Consider the following 12,840-nt stretch of genomic DNA (forward strand, 5'->3'; position numbering starts at 1 on the left):
TGCTTGGGGCTGTCTAGGTGCTTGGTAAGAACGCAGTAAAGGCATTGAACAGCATCAGTTGCGGGATTACTCGCATCAATTACTAGGTACATAATAACGCAAGTTAACACAAGTTGGTTCGATCCTGAGCTTACGTGTACCAATTACTATAGCTACATAATACAACAACTTAACACTTGTAAAACACGATATTTGGTCCCGGAGAACTGACGATATAGTTTCGAAGTCTCACTTCGTGGTATTACACTCATTTATCAGCAGTAAATTTCTAGTAAAGTACAATAAGTGATGATGTCCGAGCGGCTAAACAAGTAAGTATCGACTTCTTCCGAGTACTCAAGTACGTTTTTTACCTACATGCAGCAAATATTCTCAAGTGTTTATGATATTGTACTGCTTCAAATCCATTATAGTTTCAGAATTAAGCAGAAAATACCTGGAATACTGACGTTTTACTTAGTCGGAAATAGGTACTTAGTAGGTAAATACGTACTGGATGTGGGGTTGGAAGCCTAGACTAATAAGAGGAGCGTGATTGAAAATAGATGGAGGATCACTGGATTAAAGTTTACTGAATACCCCGCAATGTAAAATTAGTATATACTATACAAAATCCGAAGTATAGGTATGTGCTACGCTCCCGCAAAACAGATTCACGCAAATGTCGGTATAGAACTGCGTTAGTTTTAAAGTTGTTTAATCATGAAATGCGTAACAAAATTTAATATGGTACATTGTCATAATGTCTTACAACTGCGTACCGAGTTTCAAGGTGGGGGAGTCGATTATTAACATGGTAATTCCGTTTTAAAGTTGTCTATGTATACGTACGTGCTGCGTTACGGAAAACAGATTAGGCCAAAAGTCGGTATAGAACTGCGTTGGTTTTAAAGGTGTTACATCATGAAATGTCTGACGAAATTTGGTATGGTGTATTTTCATATTGTCCTACAGCTGCGTACCAAGTTTCACGGTGGGGATTAGCGTGATAAAAGGTAGTTTTTCGCTCTTTTTTTTATTTTTTCTTAAAATTAGTATTCATTTTACAAAAACGTCGTGTATAGGTAAAGTACTTGTACATTTCGTAGTGCTGAAGTATAAGTTTTTAAACTATTAACTAGCCAAAATTTTCAGAATATCAACTTTTGCGTGAAGTCTGTCTTGCATTTAGTTGTCGGCTCTGAAAGCAAGCAAAGTTTGTGGTATTTGCACAACATCGAAATTTGTACACTTCACGCTTATCTTATATCGAAAACATAAGTTAGTTAACAATATTTCGAAACATGGGTATGAATAATTTTTAAAAACCTAAATATGCCGCATCCAAACTTAAGTCTGTCTTGCATTTAGTTGCCAGCTCTGAAAGCAAGCAAAGTTTGCGGTATTTGCGCAACATCGAAAATCGATAAAGTAGTCTAAAACCTAGTCACTTTTTACGTGGAGAGAGTACATAGCGAAGTACTTGTACATTTTGGAGTACTCAAGTATAGATTTGGCCTGCTTGCGCTATACTTAATGAATCATTCCTGTGTCATAAACACTTGAGTAGTTGGTGCGTGTAGACAAAAACCTACTTGAGTACATAATTTTTTATTTTTCATTGAAATTAGTATTCATTTTACAAAACGTCGTGTAAAGGTAAAGTACTTGTACATTTCGGACTACTCAAGTATAGGTGGAAGTACTTTTACATTTTGGAGTACTCAAGTATAGATTTGGCCTGCTTGCGCTATAATTCATGAATCATTCCTGTGTCATAAACACTTGAGTAGTTGGTGCGTGTAGACAAAAACCTACTTGAGTACATATTTTTTTATTTTTCATTGAAATTAGTATTCATTTTACAAAAACGTCGTGTAAAGGTAAAGTACTTGTACATTTCGGAGTACTCAAGTATAGGTTTTGCCAGCTTATTATATGCTCAGTATATTATATGTCAAGAAAGAATCGAGCGAAAGCGCTGTTTCACACCGTCTTGCGTCGGTCACGATTAGTTTTACTTTTCAACTAACTTGTTGTCTGTCGTTATATTCATTAGACTCGCTTTCATGCGGCTAATTTGTCCCTATCATTATAACGTCGGGGATCGCGTACCTGCCGCGAAGGTGTTCGTTTAATTATAGCAATCGTTATAACGCTGGGGTTCGCGTACAGGTATCGAAAGTGTTTATATAATTAAAGCTCTGCGAATCGCACGCCTGCGGCTATAGTTCGTTCGATTATTTTCGCCTGGGGATTCGCGTATATGCTGCTAAGCTGTTACGACTTTAGAAAATTCTACAAGACTATTCGGAACGCGTACATGCGAGTGATTTGTTTCCGTAGCTACGAACTGGAGAATCGCTTGCCTGACGTTGATGAGTGTTATCTGTGAATATCTGGCAAATATAGTATTCTATTGACATCATAGTTTTCGAAATTTTTGTGTAATGTGAATGTTATTTATATCCAAAAAGTAAGTTATTATGGAGTTTCGGAATTTAATCATCTAACGTAATTAACATAAAACCGCGGCAATAGTTCAACGTTGATGAGTATTATTCGATTGTGACGTTAACGCTATTACTGATGTATTATGCTCTTTTTTCGAAATAAATGAACATTAATTTATTATTGATCCGCGAAAATACAAAGTTCTAAATTCACATAAGAATAAGCGAGAATTCATATTCCCAAAAACTGCTCAGTACGCGTTTTCGAAGTAGTCGCATTAGTCCTAAATACACATATTAGAATATTAGTCCTAAATACACATAATAGAATATCTAAGGAAAGTATCATCTAACGTATAATGAATGTTATTTATTTCTCGGAAGCATGGACCGGCCATAGTCCGGCGTTAATTATATTATGAGAGTGTTTACATTCTAAATAGCCTGAGGGGCGGGGCAACAAAATTGCTTTATCCTACTACTGGTGTGCCAGTCGCATTTATGCCGGAGGGGTCTGATTGCAGGGAGAGGATCATCAGGCGCCAGCCATTTAAGCACCCGAAAATCTATATAGAAGGCTTTGGAATGCAGCATGCGTCGGTTTTTTAGTTGTCAATCATTTTGACAGCGCACTGCGGAGTCTCATGTAGCCTACTTTAAATGTATTCGTGTGTCCCGCTACGGAAATTGCCGTAACTAACAATCCCCATATACTGAACTGACACCCCTAGACTCAATCAACCCAACGACCTTGGGATACTCTCGTGTAGGGGAGATGTGGTACCGACGGATCACTGGGACCGAAAATACTTTGAGAATTCTTCATGATAATTCCATGATTACACTTCGTGAACTTGTCTACAATTGCATGCTGTCAAAATCTTTCCTCACATACAAAAAAATTCGACGTGCGCGAGCTATGGGGTCTCTCACAGAAGTTTTTTGTTTTGGGGGGTGTAAACTAAATTTAGATCGACATATACATTTTTCTTTGAAACCTTCAACACGGACAAACCAGCAATCATTTTTATTGTGAAGTGTAGGGCTTGTATCAGGCTATATAATGACACCTATTATTTTTTCAGTACCCTCCTTGAGTGGAATTTTTTTCGATTCATGTATAAAATTCGTAGGGTGGGGACCGATGATACAATAGCCAAATCAAGCAAAATAATCAAGCGTACTAATCATGAATCAAATGAAACATGCCTGCGTACAGAAAATCTTTATGTAATAATTGCATATGATGCTTTGTCGCTATAACGAGGTATTTGGAAGTCACACTGTCGATTTTCGGGCAATATGTATGTACCCTCAAATTTGTAAGTTCGAGCCAAAATCGAAACGTGATTTTATGACAAGATTTGAGTTAATATTTATTCTCTTTTTTGCCGGTTGCGACCAAACATTCTTCTTTGGCTTGCTGTAGCTTAGATTATAATACTGAGTAACAATAGATGTCATATTTGAGTTTTTAGGGTATATTTGTCATAGGTCTCCGGGTCGTGTGCCATTGGACCCACCGGGTGGGGACCGATAATACGTTCGAGCAACAAATTTTGAACGTCCATAAATATTTTTTGGAAAGACGGATATCATGTATATGTGCGCGATAGGTAGAGCTTGTATCAAAGTGCTGAGCCAGCAAAAGATCTGCTGTTTTCGGCTGAACATTTTGGGGCCAGCAATCATTTTCCAATTTTTGATCCATCGGTACCACATCTCCCCTATCTATACTGGTACTGTTGCATTCTCATGTAAATGCAGCTAAATTCAATTATGGGTATTTGCGAAAGAATTTTTTTCGGGATACCGATATGAAAATCAAGACGTGTATGTTGGACACTAAATCGCGCGAAGCGCGGACATATTTTTCAGGTTGTATTCATCTGCCCCAAAATACTGTTATATTTATTGAGATTACGAAAACTTTCAGATATTTAGGGGGAGCGATCGCCCCTCTCTGGCTACGCCAGTGCTCCAACCAGCAATCAGCGATCACTGCGCCCCTCGCTTCCCCAACTGGCTCGGTGTAATGTATTAGTGTTATGCTATTCTTCCTTCTCAGCAGCGACCTATTAAGGGAGTTGAAGCCTAGATGAACTCTCGACGTCTCGGCACTCCAGAATGTCGTTCTGTCGAGGAATGAACTGGCAACTCCCACCAACAAGCCAGCCAAGCCCTGAAGCCAGCCTACGAACGAACCAACCAACCAACCGACCAATCAACCCCTTCGGCAGCGACTCTTCTCCAACGAGGGATGCATTTAAAATAAACGGTGTTATAAAACACTTCGTTTATTACATGTTTTGAACAGTGTTTTAAACAAACGTCTTTAAAAAAAATTGTGTTTTTCAAGTTGTAAAATTATTAGGGATGGTGTGAACCTCTGAAAGGTTCAGGTTCGTGTGAACGCGAACCTTTTTGAAAGGTTCTGTGTGAACACGAACGTGAACCTCATGACGTCACGTGACGTCATATTGCTAATTCCAACCCTATCTTTCAATGAAGTGATAGCCTTGTACACGATACCTAGTGACGACTCGGGCCACATAATACCACAATGCCGATGTACATATTGGTGTTTTAAACGTCGCTGAGGGCGGAGATAATAAAGTTAGCTGATCCGGGAGAATGCTAATCGTGGTGTCCCGAGTTTTCAATCAAGTGGCGTTATCTGTTGCATCATATTGCGAAAATGCGTTATATATTGGCTGCTAGTTGGTGAATAAAACTGAAGATCCCACAATCGCCATATTGAAACAGTAGCCTGCTAACGACGATACTGCCACTGTAATAAGGTAGGATTATTATCATCGCAAAATGAAAGTCGTGTCCAATTCGTACGGTGCAGCTAAGAAACGGATATCGCTTTGCAATGGCGGGTAGTCCTATACATAATTCCTTGATTGTTTAGTGAAGCCATAACCTAGGAGACAATCGGAACGGTCATTATCGGGAATAATTAGACGTGAGAAATAACTTGTTCTGTTCGTTTTACATGTATATTTACGATCAAACATTTTCGACCATGAACAATTGAACATTAACAAGACAAGGCTGCATACCAATAAAACTGGTGATATGAATTTCAGGGTTGGAGCGTAATGCTTTGATAGCAACGAAACACTCCTTGTTCATCAAAAAACCAGCCTTGTCAATAGGGCATCCGCAGTAAGAATGCACCGAATCTGATAGCCGAACTTTAAGAGCAGGTATATCATTGTCCGATTTATCACGAGTGTCAGCCAAAAATATTCGGGTTCATTTCAATATGAATATACTATGCAATTGTATATTAAAGTAATGTACCTCCAAGAAGCTGTTCAAATAGTGGTTATGTATATCACAGGATACAATGGATTTCGTGGCGAGGTTTCAATCCCTGCATTGGGACAAATTAAAAAAAAATCGAAAATATTTATTTTAAACGACTGTTCACTAATTTGATGAGACTGACAACTTCAAATTCAGAAGGTTTCGCAGAAATTACGAAGTCACCCTGATTGACGTAAATATCTCCATATTTTTATTTTTCCCACAAACCCAAACTGAACGTCTCTAAACAGCAATATGTTTGTATCAGCAGGTTATTGGAATATTGGCAAGGAAAATGAATTTCCACACTACGATAGTTCATGTCAGACGATTATTCTGATGATATGATTCATGAGGTTTTAGCAGTTGTGGTGTGAAACTGCCTCATTCTTTTCTCAAATTAAAAAAATAAAATAACAATTAGTATATCACCCATTTTGAAATTTAGAGGTCTCGCGGACCCCCGGTTGAGAACCGCTGCCCTAATGAATTGATATCTTGGTAAATTTGGGGTACCGGGCTTATCGAACGCCTTGAAATCTTCATTAATATAAGGATTGCACAGTGTGTGATATATAGAATCGATATTCGAATTCTCAGTAAAGTATTATATAGTTTCGAATACTGAAAATATATAATACTTTACTGAGAATTAGAATTTCGATTCTATATTCGTACACGAAATATACTTTCACTTACTCGACTCGAATCATTGGAATTAATACTCAATTCAGATTCAAGTACTAGAATCATTGTGGCCACTGGCCAGCCCTAGTTATTCTAGGTGGTCGCTTCCAAACAAAGATGGTCGGAGACTCGGAGTAGTCGTAGTTAGTACTTAAGTATCAATAGCGATTTACAAGACATCAAACTACCTTTCAAGTATAAGTAGAAAGGGAAGTTCGAAAAAGTAGGCTACTGGGGTGAGTAGTTTCAAAAAGGGGACACAGTCGAAATGTCGAGGCTTATTGTATGTAGTCGTAGCAGGGTTGTAATGAATCGAGTCATGACTCGACTCGTGTCCCGATTTTCTGATGACTTGACTTGACTCGAGTCATTTTCGCAAAATTCGGAAATGATTTGACTCTACTCGAGTCAATCTGTATATTGACTCGACTCGGACTCGAGTCATTGCGCATGACTCGAACCAAGTCATATGACTCGAGACCAACATTTCATTGCAATTTCGAAGTATAGTAAAGTGACCACACTATTAGGAATTCATCTATTGGTACTTGTATTCGAAAATGCGACCAGAAACTGCTAAAAGTGAGGAAAATTAGTAGGCTATATTTTGAATGAGAATTGAGAACCATTCGATATCACCAAACACAGTTATAACAAGTGGGTTAACAAGGCTTTAACTGGAAACTGAGCGTCAACACAATGACTTGGACTCGGTGGTGAATTGAAAATGACTCAAATTGACTCGGGTCAAAACTATAAAATTGAGATTGACTTGTGACTTGGTCACAACCCAGAGTCGTAGGTGCATGCTTCTGAACAGAGATAGTCAAAAACGTAGTTGTTTTCAGCACTCAAGTAGAAGTATTTGTTGTGTCATCAATGGAGTAGAAGTAGTAGTAACACCATGTATTTCCACTCTGGTACAAGCAGTGATTTACAAGTCTTGTCCAAACTAATTGATGTGAAAGTATAATTTCTGAAAAGTACTCAAGTATGTACTTTAGAAGTTTCCAGGGTTGTAGCCAAGTCACAAGTCAATCTCACTTATATAGTTTTGACTCGAGTCAAGTCGAGTCATTTCCAATTCACCATCGAGTCAAGTCCAAGTTAGCGAGTATAGGGTCGAGCCCGAGTCATGGTGTTATGACTCAAGTTCAACCATTGCGTTGACTGCTCAGTTTCCAGCTAAATTCTTGTTTAATCCAGTTTTTATAACTCTGTTCGGTGATATCAACGGTTCGCATATATAATATATAATATAGGCTACTGATTTTTCTCACCTTTAACAGTTTCTGGTCGCATTTTCAAGTACTGCTACCATTAGACGAAATACCAATAGTGTGGTTACACTAGTGTGTTATCGGTCTTAGCCGTCCGAGTCTCGATTCATATGACTGGTCCGAGTCATTACATAGATTGACTCGAGTCGAGTCATTTCCGAATTTTGAGAAAAAGACTCGAGTCACCAGAAATCGCAACTCGACTCATTGCAATTACAGCCCTGGGTGTTTCCACAAGTTGATTTGATTGGCTGACGCATACTCTGTATCGCTAGTTCAGAAGCTCTCCACACTCAAATAGACGCAGTAGTCATAGTATCGTCGTAAATTTTCACTCAAGTACAAATAGAAGTAGCGATTTACAAGTAATATTACAATTAATGCAAGTGGAAATATATAGTGAAGTTCTGATACATATTTCATGTGCTATGAAGAGTGTATCTACATACAATTAGCTGATATTGTTTTTATGTGCTTCAGGCAAAACAAGGACTGAGAAGAAACCTGTTGCTGCAACCAAAGTTTATTGCCAAAGACGAATACGCGCTCGCGCTCTTAACATGATGCGGTACAGCCGATGCATCGTTTTACGTCTTGCAATGGTAGTTCCTACTTATGATTGCTTATGTCTGTATTTAATTATCTTCGCGGTTGTCCTTTGTCAAATTCCTTTGACACGTTTCTTTCAAATTTCTCGTATGCACCTCAATTGGAATGTTTGTCATGTTAGTTAGTTAAAACTAGCTGATATTTCCAAAATTCATGTGACACATTTATTTCATATATTTATAATTTTGTGATCGAATTTTCAATTAATCCTTAACTTTGTTAAATTAAATAATACGAGTTCTTCAATTAATTTTTTACTTGAAATTTGCAATTGTCGTTTTCCAGTAACCCAATATAAACAGTTTGTGAGCTTATATGATGTTGGATTCCATGTAGTGGGAGCAGAGCAGGTATCGAAGTGGAGGAGGTAATCATAGAGATCATTAAGTTTTCCACAGGGAGTCCTGAGGACTTGAACAGGGGCGAATAAGACGTCCGCAGTACGTGGACTGGCGTCCATAGGGAGTGGCGTCACGTCCACAGTACGTCAGGCGCGTTCATAGGGAGTGGCATGACGTCCACAGGGAGTGGCGTCACGTCCACAGTACGTCAGACGCGTCCATAGGGAACCACGTGACGTCCAGGATAGGTCAGCCGCGTCCATGATGAGTCGCTTCATGTCCACAACACGTCATTGCGGACGTACTCAGAGAGCAGACAGGACGTCCCTAGTTGTCGACAAACTCACTCCAGGGAGGTGACGGCCGTAAGTTACCGGACGTCCTGCCGGCAATTCCACCGGAAGTCAACTGGACATCGAGTGTTTGCTGGGGTCTTATCTGACAAAGCAAGGTTTTGTTTTCACCCCTCATCCTAATCCCTACGTCCCTCGATAAAAATAATATTATTTCTTTAATTATATACTATATACGCAAATCCAACCCGTACATGATTATAATACTTTTTTCAACGACATACTGCATACTGGAATAGTTCGAAAACGTTTTTCTTTTATTAATTACCGGTTATTTGCGTATCATGAATGAAACATGAATACTTGAATTGTTGTTAATTACGACGCTACGGTTGTCAAGGAGCACGGTTGAATTTATCAATATTCAATTACATGTTCAACAGCAGCAATTGTAATTGTAATTGTAATGTAATTGAAGCATGCAAGGAGTAATTGTAATTGTAATGTAATTGAAACATGCATGAAAGTAATTGTAATTGTAATTGTAATTGAACTGAAATATTGTAATTGATCCAACTCTGAATCATACCTCATACTTCAAAAAGGCAACTTGACTTGAATTATGACTTGACTCGACTTGACTCGAGTCACCTCCAAAAATCGAGTGATTTGACTTGACTCGAGTCACTTTCGTAAATCGAATGACTTGACTTGACTCGAGTCAAAATGTGCAATGACTCGAAATGACTCGTGACTCAAAGGTAGCGACTTGATCCCAACACTGATGGAGGTAGAGGAAAAGACATGGGCAATGGGCATTAAGTCTCAGCAGTTATTGAACCTGATAAGGTTGACATGCATTTTTCTTCAGCAATATCTTATGATCTGGGTATTGAATGCCAAAAAAAAATAATTAATTGCACTTCTTTCCATGTTTATTTGTAAATTCAATGAATCAAAGAATGTAATTAGTTCAGAACATTACGAAATCAATGAAAAAAGGAACAATTCTCGTCGTAAGTTTGTTGAACCAATATACAGAGGGAGTCAATAACGAAGTGCTATCTTACGTGAGTACTCGCGTCATTATGTGTTGAGGCTACTCCCACTTCTACTTGACACTTTTTAGGCAGTACTTTTTTTGTCGGACTTGAGATTTTGTAAACCAGAAAGTAGCTTTGGCGCATGATTGTATTCCCTTTAAGGGTGAAGCTGTCATAACAACTGGGAAAATAGCCCCAGTACCACGGTAACTAAATCAATGTTTGGATATTGCACCTATTCTTAGAGCCATTACTCTTTTGCGTTGATCAAGATGCACCGTGCAATGTTAACAGTTGTCACCCGGCATCATTTTCTAAAACTAAGCGACCATTGACCAAATCTACTTCACGTAATGAATTTCTTGACTACTTTTCAGAAATTCATTTCTACTTTCACCTGAAGTACTTTTGACATCTCCTGGAAGTAATTATTTCTACTTGTACTGGGGTAGCGTTACTTCTACTCGGTTACCAACAATGACTACGTTGACCACCTCTGGGTATAGGATGACCGATCTTGTCACTGCGTTGACTTGCTCTAAGATTTATTTGATAGTCACTTCCTGTAGTTCGCTGAATAGCGCACATGCGACATCAACTATTTAATCCCGTGTGATTTTCCAAATCCATTTCAATCGCAGTTGTGAAGTGGTGCTAACAAAATCAGCATTGTATAACACAACAATAAAGTGCACTGCTTTTATTAGTCTTGATGGCGAGTTCTCCCAAAAGATACTTCCGATGTCTTCAGCGACATTGTTTTATGGCAACACGCCTGCTCCCAAATCAGCAGACCGTATACCCTGATCCTTGTGGGTCCCAGCTGCTTCAGTCATATCTTCAATCCAAAATCAGGCTTTACAACAGACAAATCGTACTACTTAACTAGAAAATACTCTTACCGCAATATAAACCAATTGCTCTACTTCAAATGCATGAATTTAAGTACATATGATCAGTGTTAAGTACATATGATCAGTGTACTGTACTGTAATACGCGTACGTTACCGATAGATTTCTGCGCAATTCTGACGGTATCATTCTAAATGCTTTGTAAAGGATTGACATATAGCATAGGTAAATCTCTGATGACTTCTACAACAAATTTCCGAAACGTTTACAACCAGAAAAAAAAAACAGTACACTAAGCGATATTTAGCACTGAAGCAGGTGCGCGAGAAAGTAGCTTGCTAACCAATTTGTGGTTGCTATACGGGTCACGTGATCCATGTCCTGCAAAAGGCGTATTGGGGGCCGGTCTGATAGGGTGCATTTTGGACACTTTCCCCACATAGGATATTGGTGAAAATTTATCGGTGGGTTACCACGGTATTTGAGGCCACACTTATTGGGTCATAGATGCTGGGGTTTTCAGAAAGAATTTCCTACTCAGCCTCAGCATTGTGGAAATCAAATCTCTCTCCCTCTCTCTCTCTTTGGTGCTCTCTCTCATTTTCTCTCTCCCTCTTTCTCTTTCGTTCAACAAGACAGGCCCGTGGTCGATGAAATGCGTGGCCTGAGGATTTTTGATGATACAACCGTTAGTGCTACGATATCGTCAAGTAGCAATTTCGAGGCTGACTTCCCTCTGGTGGTGTCTCGCTGGTCGGACGCATTGATGGAGTATATATAGACCCAACTCCAACCAAAATCGGAACATCAAAATTAGGCTAATCCTTATATTCTAACGCTAACCCTAAATCCATCACTAACTTTTTATACACGTGCTGAAGTGGCTCATGCTCACTGCTGATATATGCCCCCGACACTGAAAGCAACTGTCGCATTTTCTATATTCGGCAGTATTGGAGTCTCTTATACAAATATCCTCATGAGTGACTCGGAAGACTTTATAAAAAGACGAGCATGAAACTGTTATTTGCAAACAAGTATTTCAGTAAATAGGCGCAACGGCAGCATCGACACAATAACAGTTGATTTACCTGATAAATAATAAATGTAGAGCTAGCAGTATAACTACTCGAAACGCGTGCCTACTTGTTACACGCGCCTCACCGTCGTCCTATTCCCCACGCGATGTCGCATATTCCGCCTGCCCTGTCGCGTCCACCATTTGTGCGTCAGCAACGCTCTGAACGTGCGCTGAAAATTTTCGTTGCAATATCCGTAACAAAACGGATTGGCAGTGCTGTTCAAGTAGCAAAGCCAGTAGCTTAATTTCCACATGAAGCTGGATATGTCGCACGAAGCGCACAGCCCGCTGACGACCACTATGATGTTGTACGGTAACCATAGCGAAATGAAACAAATTAGAATACTTTTGAGGAGAGTGGTGGCGCGTTTCTCGCGATTAAGCCGCATTTCAGTGCTTTTACTGAGGATAGAAGTGGTCGACGTGCGTTTCATTATTCTTGGATACTTTTTAGTGGTTTTATTTTTAGCCTTATTGTCGGCGATACACGACGCCGGTCGTTCGTACGGCTGAATGTTTTCTTCCGACTTGGTCACGGACGGCCGGGACTCGCTGGCTTCAGCTTCGGAAGCGCTTCTGCTATTCTCTCTTTTGAGAGACTTTCCGTCATGGTGTGCGAATAACGAATTGGGAGATCCGCTACATCGCTCCCCGGACAACAGAGCGGTCGCGGGCTGATCACAAGTGATCAGATCGTTCTGCAGTTTCGTCCCATGATTGATGATGATGTTGCCGTTGACTTCTGCGTTGTTTTGAACTGGCGGGTTTTCGAGTTCGATGCCGGTCGGCGATGCGGTGTCTCGCTTTTGGAAAAAGACTTTGATTTGCTGGCGTGGATTCCAGACCCGTGTGTAGCGGTCTGACATGGATTGCGTGGCGTTAGCAATCATGGACGAGACACCTC

The 12,840-nt window shown here is 39.6% G+C and overlaps 1 protein-coding gene across 2 annotated transcripts in view; it reads right to left on the minus strand.

The window, feature by feature from the left end:
- Positions 1-11,835: 11,835 nt before the first annotated feature.
- Positions 11,836-12,840, minus strand: part of LOC145450366 (muscarinic acetylcholine receptor M2-like) — a 45,107-nt gene continuing 44,102 nt past the window's right edge. For both annotated transcript variants that reach the window (XM_080328878.1, XM_080328877.1), the window contains one exon: positions 11,836-12,839. In XM_080328878.1, coding sequence (XP_080185004.1) covers positions 12,005-12,839 — 835 coding nt within the window. In that variant the 3' untranslated portion in view covers positions 11,836-12,004. The remainder of the gene's footprint in view (position 12,840) is intronic.

Source organism: Botryllus schlosseri, chromosome 11, assembly GCF_051294905.1.
Source record: "Botryllus schlosseri isolate E-star chromosome 11, Bs_hap1, whole genome shotgun sequence".
In the NCBI taxonomy this organism is placed as follows: Eukaryota; Metazoa; Chordata; class Ascidiacea; order Stolidobranchia; family Styelidae; genus Botryllus; species Botryllus schlosseri.